General features: G+C 35.8%; 1 protein-coding gene and 1 non-coding gene across 2 annotated transcripts in view; both read right to left on the reverse strand.

The window, feature by feature from the left end:
• LOC150102751 (disheveled-associated activator of morphogenesis 1-like) overlaps positions 1–12933 on the reverse strand; it is a 527894-nt gene that overhangs the window by 276124 nt on the left and 238837 nt on the right. Inside the window, exon 10 of the mRNA XM_090398621.1 lies at positions 8538–8655. Coding sequence (XP_090254747.1) covers positions 8538–8655 — 118 coding nt within the window. The remainder of the gene's footprint in view (positions 1–8537; positions 8656–12933) is intronic.
• Positions 10094–10215, reverse strand: LOC150102753 (U6atac minor spliceosomal RNA). The gene has a single exon (XR_016548974.1). It is a non-coding gene; the product is annotated as a U6atac minor spliceosomal RNA (small nuclear RNA).

The following is a 12933-nucleotide window of genomic DNA, read 5'->3' on the forward strand; positions in this document are numbered from 1 at the left end:
AACTTTGAAGATTATAAAAATAAGATGCTTGAATTACTACAGAGTGACACTTACTCAATTCTTGAGAGAGAGAGAGAGAGATCACACTCGTGAACTTCAAAATCGTACCAACAATTTATTAAAAACAACTTCTGAACTGTCTAGAAACATTCGCGTTTCTCTTAGCTCTCTCCATCTGCTTATGCCACGCATATATGGAGTTCCCAAGATCCACAAGGAAAATACCCCACTTCGTCCCATCGTTGAAGGCATTGATTCACCAACATACAACCTTTCAAAACATCTCGCAAAATACCTCAAATGTTTTTCCGACAAGTCTTTGTCTTTCATTAATAACTCTGCAGATTTTGTATCATACATTAAGGATATTACTGTTCAAGAAAATGAAATCATGGCTAGCTTTGACATAGTATCCTTGTTCAGAAATGTTCCTACAGACGAAGTCCTGACACTACTCAAAGATACATTATCCAAAAAAATATTAGCCTTACTTAATCATTGCATCAAGTCTGGATACTTTGCCTTTCAGGACACCATCTACAAGCAAAATCATTGTCTAGCAATGGGTAATCCTTTATCTCCTTGCCAACATTTATCTGGAAGATTTTGAAGTTAAATCTATCTCTTCCTATTCCTTAGCACCTAGAATTTGGAAACGATATGTGGATGACATTTTCCTCATTTGGAGCCATGGACGTGATTCTCTCCTGGATTTCCTTGAACATCTCAATAGTCAACACACAAATATCCAATTCACAGCTGAGTTTGAAGCTAATGGTTTCCCTGCCTTTCCTGGACATAAAACTGACCCGTTCTTCTGAAAAACTTAAAATTTCGATGTACAGAAAACCTACACACACCAATAGATATCTTCGTAGTCAGTGCCATCATTTCCCTCCTCATAAACTTGGAATTATTTCTACTCTGGGACATAGAGCTCGCTCTCTTCTTGACGACCCAGATGAACTTTGTAAAGAAATCCATTTTCTTAGATCTACTTTCAGATTGTATGGTTATTCTTAAAAAATTACTAAAAAATACCTTTTTAATCCTCCTAGTTGCCATACTGAACAAATGAATAATATTAAAGGCAATATATCTATTCCATACATAAGCTCAGTCTCTCAAAAATTAGCCAAGGTTCTCAAAAAATGTAACATTAGAACTTTATTTACTCCGCTTCCTAAGATCCGCTCTCTAGTGAGCCATCCAAAGCCTAGCCATCACAATCTAAAATATCCCGGTGTGTACAAGATATGGTGTGACTGCAACATTCCTTACTTTGGCCAGACTGACAAGTCTATTGAATTGCGTATGGAGGAGCACAGGAGGGACATTGCTTACAAGAGAACACATGCCAGTGCTTTATCCAGCCATATCCTTTTTTTGGCCGATTCTAATGATCAAAACCATAGTCATACAATCCTTTGGGATAGATCTAACAACATTTTCCATTGGCATGACGAATTGGAGAGAAAAATTGTAGAATCTAGAGAAATCATCCTCAACCCTGTACATACATTTAAATAATAATTTAAGCTACAACCTCCTAGACTGTCATTCTGCTGTGATCAAATACCGGCACTCATGAGATGCTACACGCACGCACGCACCCAACAATGTGGCCAACGAAGGATCTTCTTCTCTTATTATACAATAGAATACTTGCAGAGGAAGAGTTTTCAAATTCTTGGCATGAGTCAATTGTCATTGCTATCCCAAAACCAGGAAAAGATCCAATGCAAGCAAATAATCATCGACCCATTGCTCTGACCAGCTGTCTTTGTAAGATACTAGAGAAAATGGTTAATGCCAGACTTCACTTCTCTGGTATTTAGAAAGCAACAGTCTTCTCTCCAGTACACAATGTAGTTTCCGTAGACATCGATCAACTTTAGACCATTTAGTTCAGTTAGAAACTTGTATAAGAGATGAATTTCTGAAGTGAGAACATCTTGTCTCTCTTTTTTCTTTTTTTACATGAAAACAGCTTATGACACAACCTGGAGATATGGCATATCAAAAGACCTCTATAACCTAGAGTCCCCCCCCCTAGTGTGTGTATATATATATATTTTCTGTGGTGGGGTAGAGTGACTTCTTCCAACATATTCTATGGTGAGTGCCCGAATCATTGTCATCAGTAAGTTGTGAATGGCCACAATGGTGGAAATTGATATAGTTCTTATTCTGATGCTCACTGTCCTGCCTGCCTGTTTAGCCATACTAAAGATAGTTTACAACTTCAAGGGACTGTGGCTGGTCTTTCAGTGGATAGCAGAATGCCAAATTTTTATACGGTTTGTAAGTGGTTGCAACATTGTATTGTTTTTTAGGATTTTTGTTAGCTTTTCAGATGTGCCCCAAATATATGGAATGGTGATAGTGTTTGTGTAATCTCTGTTTTGGAAGGGAAAGAGGAAGAAATTTAGTGCTTTTGGGATTTTAATATTTTTTGAATATGTTGGAGATTGTAACCATTGGCTAAGAAGATTTTTTTTTTTTTTAAATCAAATTAATTTTGCCCTGTTATATAAGCTTTTAATAATCTCATGTTGGTAGGGGCATGGAGGGGCTGACTGTATGTGAATGAATATATGTTTGTGAATGTTTGTGTGTGTGGGGGGGGGGATTGTAAGCAGAGAAAGTCAGTGATCCATTAGGCAGTCATGTAACCAGTGTGTCTAGGAAAGGGGGACTGTTGCTATATTCGTTTTCTAAGATGAACTGGATGTTGGTTGTTTGTGTTAAACAAATGTTGAGTGCATATAGGCCATGTGACTAAATAGAGAACACATCATCAACATAGCTTAGCCAAACAGTGAATCTATGTGGGAACAGAGTTTAACGCTTTTTCTTAAATCTCCTGAAGTAGTTAGCTGGAAGTGGGTGGGGGTAGGAAGCAGAAGCAGAGTGCCTGTGGCTGTCCCTTCTGTTTGTTTGTAGAATTTTTTTGCCAAAACAAAATAGCCCAAGTTCATGGTGAACTTAAGCAGGGCTGAGATGTCGAGAGAAAATTCAGCTTGAATAAGATTAAAATGTATTCAATAAGATCTAAAATGCAACCTTACAACTACTTAGAAACCATATAAAAAAGTGACATCCCTTATCTGCTTTACTAAAGACTAGCCACAGTCCCTAGACCTGCCATATGTATATCAGGTCCCTTGCAGTTTTAAACCATCATAGCATGGCCAAACAGGAAGGACAGCCAACATCAGAATTGCCAAACACAACAACTGCATCTGTTTCCACCACTGCACCCACTCAGGTCTTGCTGACCTTGCTTTGGACACCAACCAAAGCATGAATACACTTGAAGACTACTCTATTCCATTGCAGCAAATATGAAAGACGATTCCTTAAATCTGTCTCAGGCTTAAGAAATTGCCCAAAAATGTCAAAAAATTTTGCATGAAACTGCCCCAGAATTGGGAAGTGTTCATTCTCTTGTACTTCAACCCAACAGCCGAGGACACCCGTTTTAGCCTACTAGGGTAATCTTCACTTCAACCTCATTCACCAGTGTCATGCCTGCATGCACATATCATATTGTATTGTGTTCCCTGATGATGGCAATTTGACTTTGAAGAATACTAGAAATATTCATTCAAGTTATTGTAATTAATATTAGTTTACATTGTAATTTCCTTAAAAAATTACAGTTATGTATAGCTAATGTATAAGCTTGACTGCCAGATTGACAGCATGGGCAGATAATAATGTGGTTGCCAGTTCATTATGGCAAAATTTAAAGTTGTGCACTTTGAGATGAAAAAGTTATAAGCGATAATGTAACTGGACGGAACTGGACTACAAGAAATTGATCAAAGATTTACTCAAGTTTCAGGTTAGGCATTTGGGATTGATGGGGAACAAGAGTTGACATTTAGAGGGCATATTGCAGAAGTGGGCAGAATAGTCCAACTAAATGTTTAAAAACAAATGACAAGTAGAGATAAAGAAGCTTTGATCTGATCATATCTGGACTGCTGTGCAAAGTTCTGGTTGCCTGTGTGTGTTTTGGAGATCAGGAAGTGGAGTTGGATCCAGAGATGATAAGTGACTCTTTTGCAGAATTTTCTCTCTCTCTCTACGGTTAGATTGAAAATGGGTCCAAATGTATAATTTATAAAAGTTTTATATGACATGAAGAAAAAATAGAACAAGGGGTCAGTTCCAAAGTTGGAGTGACCTCTTGTTTGCTCCTTTTGTCAGCAAGATCACTCCTAAACATAATTAGCAAGGGAATGTGAGTGCAATTAGAACTAATTTTTTTCTTCTTCCAAATTGGTAAATGAGGGAATGAGCTTCCTGAATTGGTCATGGAATACATTGTCAGTGAATGATAGGTGTAGTATGAATAATGGTCAGTGTGAGTCTCCCATGAAGATTATTCAGATTCTGTTGAGATTGCCATATAATAATATTTTTTTTTAATATAAATAATATTTTTATTCATTGCTAAAATATTTACACATATATATACAATAGTTATCTTGAGTATAATTTTACAAAATTTTTCTACATTGGGTTTCAGTTAATAATTTTAATAACACTCTTTGCCTCTGTATTCTGCATTTACAACGCATGTTCTAATATTAAATAAGGTTGTGGGACTTTATAATATATCACTGCATATTCAGAAGAAATGTGCCAGGGAGTTGACCTGTCTTGGCATATTTTTTTAATATGAGTCTTGCACTTGCTCAAGTTCCTAAGGAGTGGAAGGAGGGCAAGATTGTGCCACTTCATAAAGGAGGTGATCGAACTCGGGCATCAAACTATAGGCCTATCTGCGTGTCAGGTGTTGTGGTTAAGTTGTTGGAGAAGCTTGTGAGAACTAGATCCAGAGTTGGGTTGACAACAATGGTATTATCTTTGATGGACAGCATGGATTTGCTAAAGGGAGATCATGTTTTAGTAATAAGTAAGTAGATTACAATAAAGTGACTACTTCCTTGGACAGAGGAGAAGGATACACAGCAATATACTTGGATTTTGCAAAGGCTTTTGATAGATTACCTCATGATAAGTTGACAGTCAAATTAGAGCAGATGGGGTTGGATATTAGATTAGTGCATTGGATTGGAGACTGGTCCTTTTGGTGCGATATCCAGGAAAAGGAAAGTCACTAGTGGAGTGCCTCGGGGGGTCTGTTTTAGGGCCATTACTGTTTAACTTGTATATTAATGATATTGGCGAAGATTTGGATGGAGATATTCAGTTGTTTGCAGATGATGCAAAGTTGGGACAAACCATAAAGAGTAATGAAGATGTTGTGGCCTTACAAGAAGACTTGAATAAATTGAGTGATTGGGCACGGAAATGGGGATGCGAGTTCAATGTTACAAAATGTAAGGTTTTAAAATTTGGAAAACAAAGATGGGATGCAGAATTTATGCTTGGTGAGAATATATTGTTGGAGGTAGAGGAAATAAGAGATCTGGGGGTGATAGTGGATAAGGATCTAAAATTTAGGGGGCACATCGCCAAAATTGTGAAGACAACACAAAGGCTTCTGTGAATGATGTGGAGGACACCGACATGTAGAAGTAGGGAGATTCTTGTTCTATTGTATAAGGCTTTGATTAGGCCACACATGGACTGTTGTGTCCAGATTTGGTCACCGGGTTTTCAGAAGGATGAAGAGATGTTGGAAATGGTTCCAAAGGCGACTGATTAAGGTAGTTTCTGACCTCTGGAATGTCGAGTATGAGGAAAGATTGAGAAGATGTAATTTGCAGAGTCTAGTGGACAGGAGGAAGAGGGGAGATATGATAGAGACCTACAAGTTGGTAAGGGGTTGTTATAGGATCAATGGTGGAGAAGTTCTACAGAGAATAGTGGGAGATCAGGGGAGAACCAGAGGTCATCCCTGGAAACTGTATAAAGAGGGAGTGAGAGGCAGGTTTTTTTCATGCAGAGTTGCGAATGATTGGAATGCCTTGCCTGAGAGTGTGGTGTCTGCAAGGAGTTTGGATGTGTTTAAGACACGGTATGATGTGTGTGTGATAAAAGGACCTCCCAAATGAGTCTTTGACTCCATGAGGTCTTGGGGTAATAATAATAATAATTAACAGTGATGATTATACAGAATTTTTTTTTTAGTGAATAACTAATATAATAATAATTTGAGAGGCATTTCTGATTTCTTCCTTGAAGCTTTGCAGAGCTTATCTGAGGAAGATAATAGAAGGCGATGGTTTCGTGGTTATGTTTCTGTACTGGTCATAAGCCAGGTGTTGATTTTACTGTTTGTTGGTGCGTGCTTGGAAGGCTTCAACTGCTATTACACAGTTTTTTTGCAAGTAGGGTTGGATTTGGATATGGTGTGTTTGTTTGTGTCCTTGTAGTGGTGTTTTTTGAGAGGGGTTTGTCATAGGTTTTGTGTGTGAGGGAGAGAGAGAGAAACAGGAATTTCTCTAATTTTCATTCTCGCTATAATATTTATATAGTACCTGTTTCAGCTCTCTGTATGTCCCAAGTTCTGTCGTCGAACGGCAGTTTGTTTATCATGTCAGGTACGTAGAAGCTTCGGGTGACTTTGCCGTAGTGATTGTTGTACTTATATGTTATGTAGTTTGTTGACTATAGTCTTGTTGTCTGATATGTTGTTCTGGTTACTCTATAGGTTGGGCTGTAGTAATTTTTTAACATGACTGTGTGGTGGCATAAGTATTTCATCTTAAATATTTTGTGTTCTGTCTGTGCTGCCTGCATAAGTGCAGGTTGTTCCCAGAATATCAGTTTTTACTATTTTATCTTGCAACCGTTGTAACCTGTTACGTCTGTAGTCTGCACAGAATGCATATGATGTGATTGCATATCTTAAAATGTTTTCACATAATGCTTTGTAGATGAGCATTTTTATGTGTGTTGGGGCTATGTCTTTTAATCTGTACAGTTTTCTTGCTATTATCCTAAGCTTGGTGTAGGTAGTTTATATCGCTATTCCAACTTTAATCAGCATCGAAGTGAAGTCCAAGATAACCTGTTGTTTTCACCTGTGTGATGGTTGTGGTTTAAGGTTCAGCGCTTTGTGTATAGGAGGGTGAATGTCGGATAGTGAGATATTTAGTTTCTGTGGGCACAGTTTGAGGGTTTTTGAATATCATTAGCTTTGTTTTCCTAGGGTTTATATATATGCCACATTTGGTTAACCAGTTAGTGATTTTATTGATGTTTTGTTCCATATTTGTGTTAGCGATATTTGTGTTGTTGTGAATGGATACTATGGCTGTGTCGTCAACGTACTGGAAGATTTTACTTTTTAAGGGAAGATGGCTTATGTCATGTGTATATATCTTAAATAGAATGAGAGATAGAACAGCTCCTTGCAGTACTTCACAGGTTACCGGTTCCTCTTTGCTGTATACTGATCCTATATGTGTGATGTGCTTCCTGTTTATCATGTATGCTTCAAACCACTGGAGTAGACACCCTCCGATTCCGATATGCGTTAGTTTCGTTAACAAGGTTTTGTGTGTTAGTGTGTCAAATGCTTTGTTGGGTCAATGAATACGACTAATGTTATTCTGTTTTTATCCAATGCAGCGTTTATTAGGTCTGTGAAATCTTCCAGGAGTGTTCCTTTATTTTTTTGAAAGCCATATTGTGTTTTGGGTATGATTTGAAATTTTTGAAATGTGAGTGCAATTAGAACTAATTTTTTTTCTTCTTCCAAATTGGTAAATGAGGGAATGAGCTTCCTGAATTGGTCATGGAATACATTATCAGTGAATGATAGGTGTAGTATGAAAAATAATACATTAGACTCTCACTATAGCAGATTCCCATGGTCTACATTAATAGTTTGTTCTAGTGGACAGTTTGCATTAATGATTTTTTTTTTTTTTTTTTTTTTTGTCCAGCATTGGATGTATATGGAACATCGATAAGGACTTTTCAATAGTTTTTTAATAGTGAGCTAGTTTATTCTAATTATATTTGATGTAGTGAGAGTCAAAGGAATAAAAGTTGCTTTAACATTTAAAGCTATAAAATTTCACCTATTAAATATTACTCTAAGAATTGTAGGATATATTCTGTACTGGGATATGGGCAATGAGATTTATAGATTACTCCTGCCAGTAGTTTTATCAGCCTCTGGCAGTTCTTCGGGTTCATTATAGAAAACTGTTATGGATCCAGTAGCTTTATATGGCTATTCCAAATGTGAACTTATCAAAAGGTGTTGAATGCACCATATAGTACATTTACAGCTCTTGTTATAATACATTGCATAGTTAACAATGCTAATAAAGTTGGTAAAAGTTGCATCAAATTGATACAGTACTTAAATATTAATTCTGTTCAACTGATGAAAAATCAATACTAAAGATTTACTCATGTTTCATATATGAAACTTCAGTTAGCTTTGATAATGGGATTTGTAACTCAAGTCTCAGGGGAATATCTTGATGAAAAATTATAAATATTTTGTTTATATTTTTTAAATGGAAAGTTTTCTATATTAATAGTTGTTATAATACTAGTTCACTATCTTTGAGAGATTTCTTGACTAATTTACTTACATGGTAACAACAGGGAATGTTGTAACAGAGACAAAAAATGAGGAAATGCTGCACTATATGATAACTTTCTCTTTAGTAGTTCAAACATGCTACCAGCACTCTTCGTGTCCACATGAAGCTACAGATAAAGTGATATTGATTTAGAAATTTGCTAGAATGTAGACATTACTTATACCTTTTGATTTCCCAAAACTAATAATTTTTTTTATTTTTATCAATCTATAAAATAAACAGATAAATTTTTTATCTATCTCTAAAAATATTTCAAGAAAATAAAAAGCATTTACTTGTTTTGGTTGGTCATTTATATTTTTAAATTTGAAGTTATTTCACAACTGTATATATCTCAACATGAAGTTCACAAAAAAGTTTTAAAGCAGTTGAGAAGCTATTTCTCCAGTCCACATTAAGAGAACTGTTGTGCCATGCAAACCATTATATACTTCTAATTCACTATTATAGGTCATGTTTTGTAATGAAGTCAAATTTTCATTCATTGCAAATGTTCAGGTATTGATAAAATAGTATTCTGAAAATACTTTGCTCTATATTGGAATTTGCAGGTGTAATTTATTGAAGACATAATAATGCAAGATATTATATATGTTCCAGTTATTATGATTATTATTATTAGTAGTAGTAGTAGTAGTAAGAGAAACATCCAGGGAGTCAGGAACTCAACCTATTCTTGAATTCATTTACACTACTTGCACACACAACATCCAATGTCAATCCATTACAATCATGTGCCACTCTATGAAAGAAAAATATAGCTCTCATCCCTGTTCTTGACGATATTCATTCTCAACGTCCAAGGTTACCTTATTGTCTCCCCATCAGATGGAATGTTTCATAGAATGAAACATTCCATCTGATGGTATCCTTTCACACATTTGTAAGTCTCAATTATATCACCCCTTTTTCTTCTGTCTTCCAGCATCTATAAATTTTCAGTGTGTCTTCATAATCAGTATTCTATCCTGATATCATTTTAACGCTCTCCTTTGCACTATCTGCACTGTATCTATGAGAGAAAATCTAGATCTCATCCCCTTCTTAGTGGCATCCATTCTCATCTTCCAAGGATGCCCTCTTGTCCTTTTCCCAACCTTCTGTAAAATGAAAAATTCCATTAACTGAAATCCTGTATGACCCTTTCAGAAGTTTATAAGTCTCAATCATATCACCCCTCTTTCTCCTGTTTGCTGGTGTCTGCAGTCTACAAATTCTCACTCCATCTTCATAATCAGTATTCCACAATCTTGAGATCATTTTAACTCCCTTCTCTCCATTGTTAAATATTATTATTATTTATTTCGTGACACCTCTAGGGAGTCCAAAGACTCATCGAGGGAGGGCACCTACTCTACAACTCTGTTACCACCACTCAATTCACCAACTACAATGAACCGCAACTTTATCAACACCATCTACTGCCAACCACCACTAGTATTTTCACAGACAATCACAAACATCCATGTCCATGGCAGGATTCAAACCCGCAGCCTTTTGGCTGAAAAGAAGATAAGTTAACCACTCGGCCAACCAGGCTGGCTAAAAAAAATTGGTTAAGTACTGCAAACTAAGTGGCAGTGCCTTAACCTTATATATATTAGACCCAGAGGCTGGTCCATCCTTATCAAGGGGAGTGCTAACCTTCTCTCCTAAATGTATTCATTTTATAAATAATGTGAGCAATTATTAATTATAATGAATACTGAGGATTTAATTATAAAAGTCAGTTTAGTTTTTCCCTGAAAAACTTTATTTTCTGAAAATCCCTGCATAATCTTGCAACATGTTTTTTTTTTTCACTTTAATTTTGGGTAAAAAAGTGCTAGCTATATTCAAGTAAATATGGCGTTAGGAATGTTAGTTTAAAATAAACAATACATTATTGTATTACAGGTGACACTTATGAGTTCAGTTATGAAATGTGTTTAGGTTAAGGTTCTGGTTTAAGCTCATCTTCAATTTAATGGAATGAAAACAGTAATAATCACAACAGAAACCAGGCCTGTGCATAATAGTCCAAGTGAGGTCTTATCAAGGCTTTGTCAAGAGGCAAAATTATATCCTTATCTTTACATTTCAGAGTTAGTTTCAGCATTGCAATTATTATTTGAATTGTATTTGCAGTATTTGCTACATGGCCCCCCTGAATTTCAACTTCCTATCTACTGAAACACCAAGATCCCTAGCCTGATTTAGTTTCTTCTAGCATAATCCCACAGTATAATATGACATTGCATATCTCATCACACCAAAGTGCATGACATTTTACATTTACTAACATTAATATAATAGCCATTTTCACATGCCCATAATTCTAGTCTATTCAAATCATTCTCGAGTACTGCATATCTGCCACATTTCTGATTACCCTGCCTATCTTTGCATTGTCAGCAGATAACTGCATGTCACCTGTCAAATCCTTCATTAATGCATAGATTGATCATCAATCTATACATTAATATGTAGACTGAATAACAATGGGCCAAGGACTGATCCTTGTGGTACAAAAATTTTAGGTATTTAGGTATTTTAGGTAACCCTCAGATTTCTTATCTCCTTCACCTTTTCTAAGCTATCCTATCTTTGCTTCCCAAATTTTAAAACTTTAAAATTCAAGAAGCAGACATAGGAAGCACCTTGCAACCCCACTGACTAGTGAGGTTACACTATGAAGAGTAGACCAGCTACAACTGATCTATTCTTCATAGTGCAAACATTTCCAAATATCATTAACATACAAGTTTGCACAGTGATGGCCCCTAAAACAGACCCCCTGGTTTTGCATCATTAGTGACTTTCTTCATCTAAGATATTGCTCCCCTACACAACTTGATGATATATATCAGACAGTTGATCTCCAATCCATTATGCTGATCTACTATTCAACTGCAGAAATTAATTACCAATTTGGCTTATAGCAGTCTTTCTGAGGCAAAATATAAGTATATCGCTGTATATGCATATCCCTCATCCAATGCATTTCTCACATTATTATAATAATGTAAATAGATTGGTTAAACACAATCTTCCTTTAGCAAACCCATGGTTCCTACATGCATAACATGACCCAGTGTAAGACTCATATTAATCAAATACACCAAGGCAGATATCAACTCCATATACATTCCTCCAAAATATATCATCAAGTACCACAACCTTATTAGCATCAAGTTTGCCCAGTTCCCACATATACCTCTTGTTCACTTGCACTCTCTCCTGATTCTCATCCACTGCACTCAAACTCTCACATTTATAATGATGAAAGATATTTATGAACTGCTCATTTAATATTTCAACTATATCTTCTGCAGTAGTTGTTCTTATACTATTTTTTCCAGTCGGTATCGTCCTACCATAATCATTCTTTTTTTTTTTTTTTTTTTTTTACTAGCTACATATTGAAAGAAGTCCCTATGTTTTTTTTTTTTCTTCATTAGCTAACTGTTGCTCAGATTTCACTTTTGCTACCCTTACCAACTGAGTCATCCTCCTTGCCTATTTTTGCACTACTCATGAAATTGATTATTACCACTCATCTTATGTTGCCTCCATAATGCCTTCTTTCTCTGTATTGCATGCTTAATTTCTTCATTGTCTTCTCTGTTTTTCTACATCATTAATAATACTTTCTGATTAGTCACACTCACTTCCTGCAGGGATAAAAAGGGTCAACATCTTTAATGCACAGCTTATCTACCCAACATGTTAATGCTAGTTGACTACACAGCTTTGATGCTATGATAAAAAAGTGCATTGACATGTAGGGATAAGGAGGTGGTGCATCTATATAAAGCATTGGTCAGACCACTTATGGACTATTATGCTCAGATTTGGTCACTTAGTTTTCATTGTAATGTGGAAACACTAAAGAGGGTCCAAAGACGAATAATCAAAGTGATATCAGGACTGGAGTTGATTATGAAGAGCATTTGAGTGAATGTGGATTACAGAGGTTGTTGGATAGGAAGAAAAAGAGGAGATATGATAGAGATCTTCAAGAAAAAAAATTAATACAGAATAAATTATAAAAAGAGTGGATGTTAGAAAAGATGGGAAGAACAAGAGGCCATCTCTGGAAGTTGTATAAAGATGTGGTGAAGAAATGTGTGAAGAGCAGATTTTTTACGTGGAGTGTTGTTAGTGAATGGAATGCATTGTGAATGCAGGAAGTGTAAATAACTTCAAAACTCGTTATGATCGAAATGTTTCTGATTGAGTGGGCCTCCCACGGTGAGTGTTGACTCCATGAAGGTTACCAAATAATAATAAATAAAATAAAATAATAAATAAAACACTATAAAACTTGTAAAAATTAAAAGTTGAAATATATTAAAACACATAAAATTTAGAACTTAAAAACTTTAAGGGATGAAAAATGACT

The sequence above is a fragment of the Typopeltis vanoorti genome, chromosome 10, assembly GCF_054136105.1.
Source record: "Typopeltis vanoorti isolate ZY-2024b chromosome 10, IOZ_Tvanoo_1.0, whole genome shotgun sequence".
In the NCBI taxonomy this organism is placed as follows: Eukaryota; Metazoa; Arthropoda; class Arachnida; order Uropygi; family Thelyphonidae; genus Typopeltis; species Typopeltis vanoorti.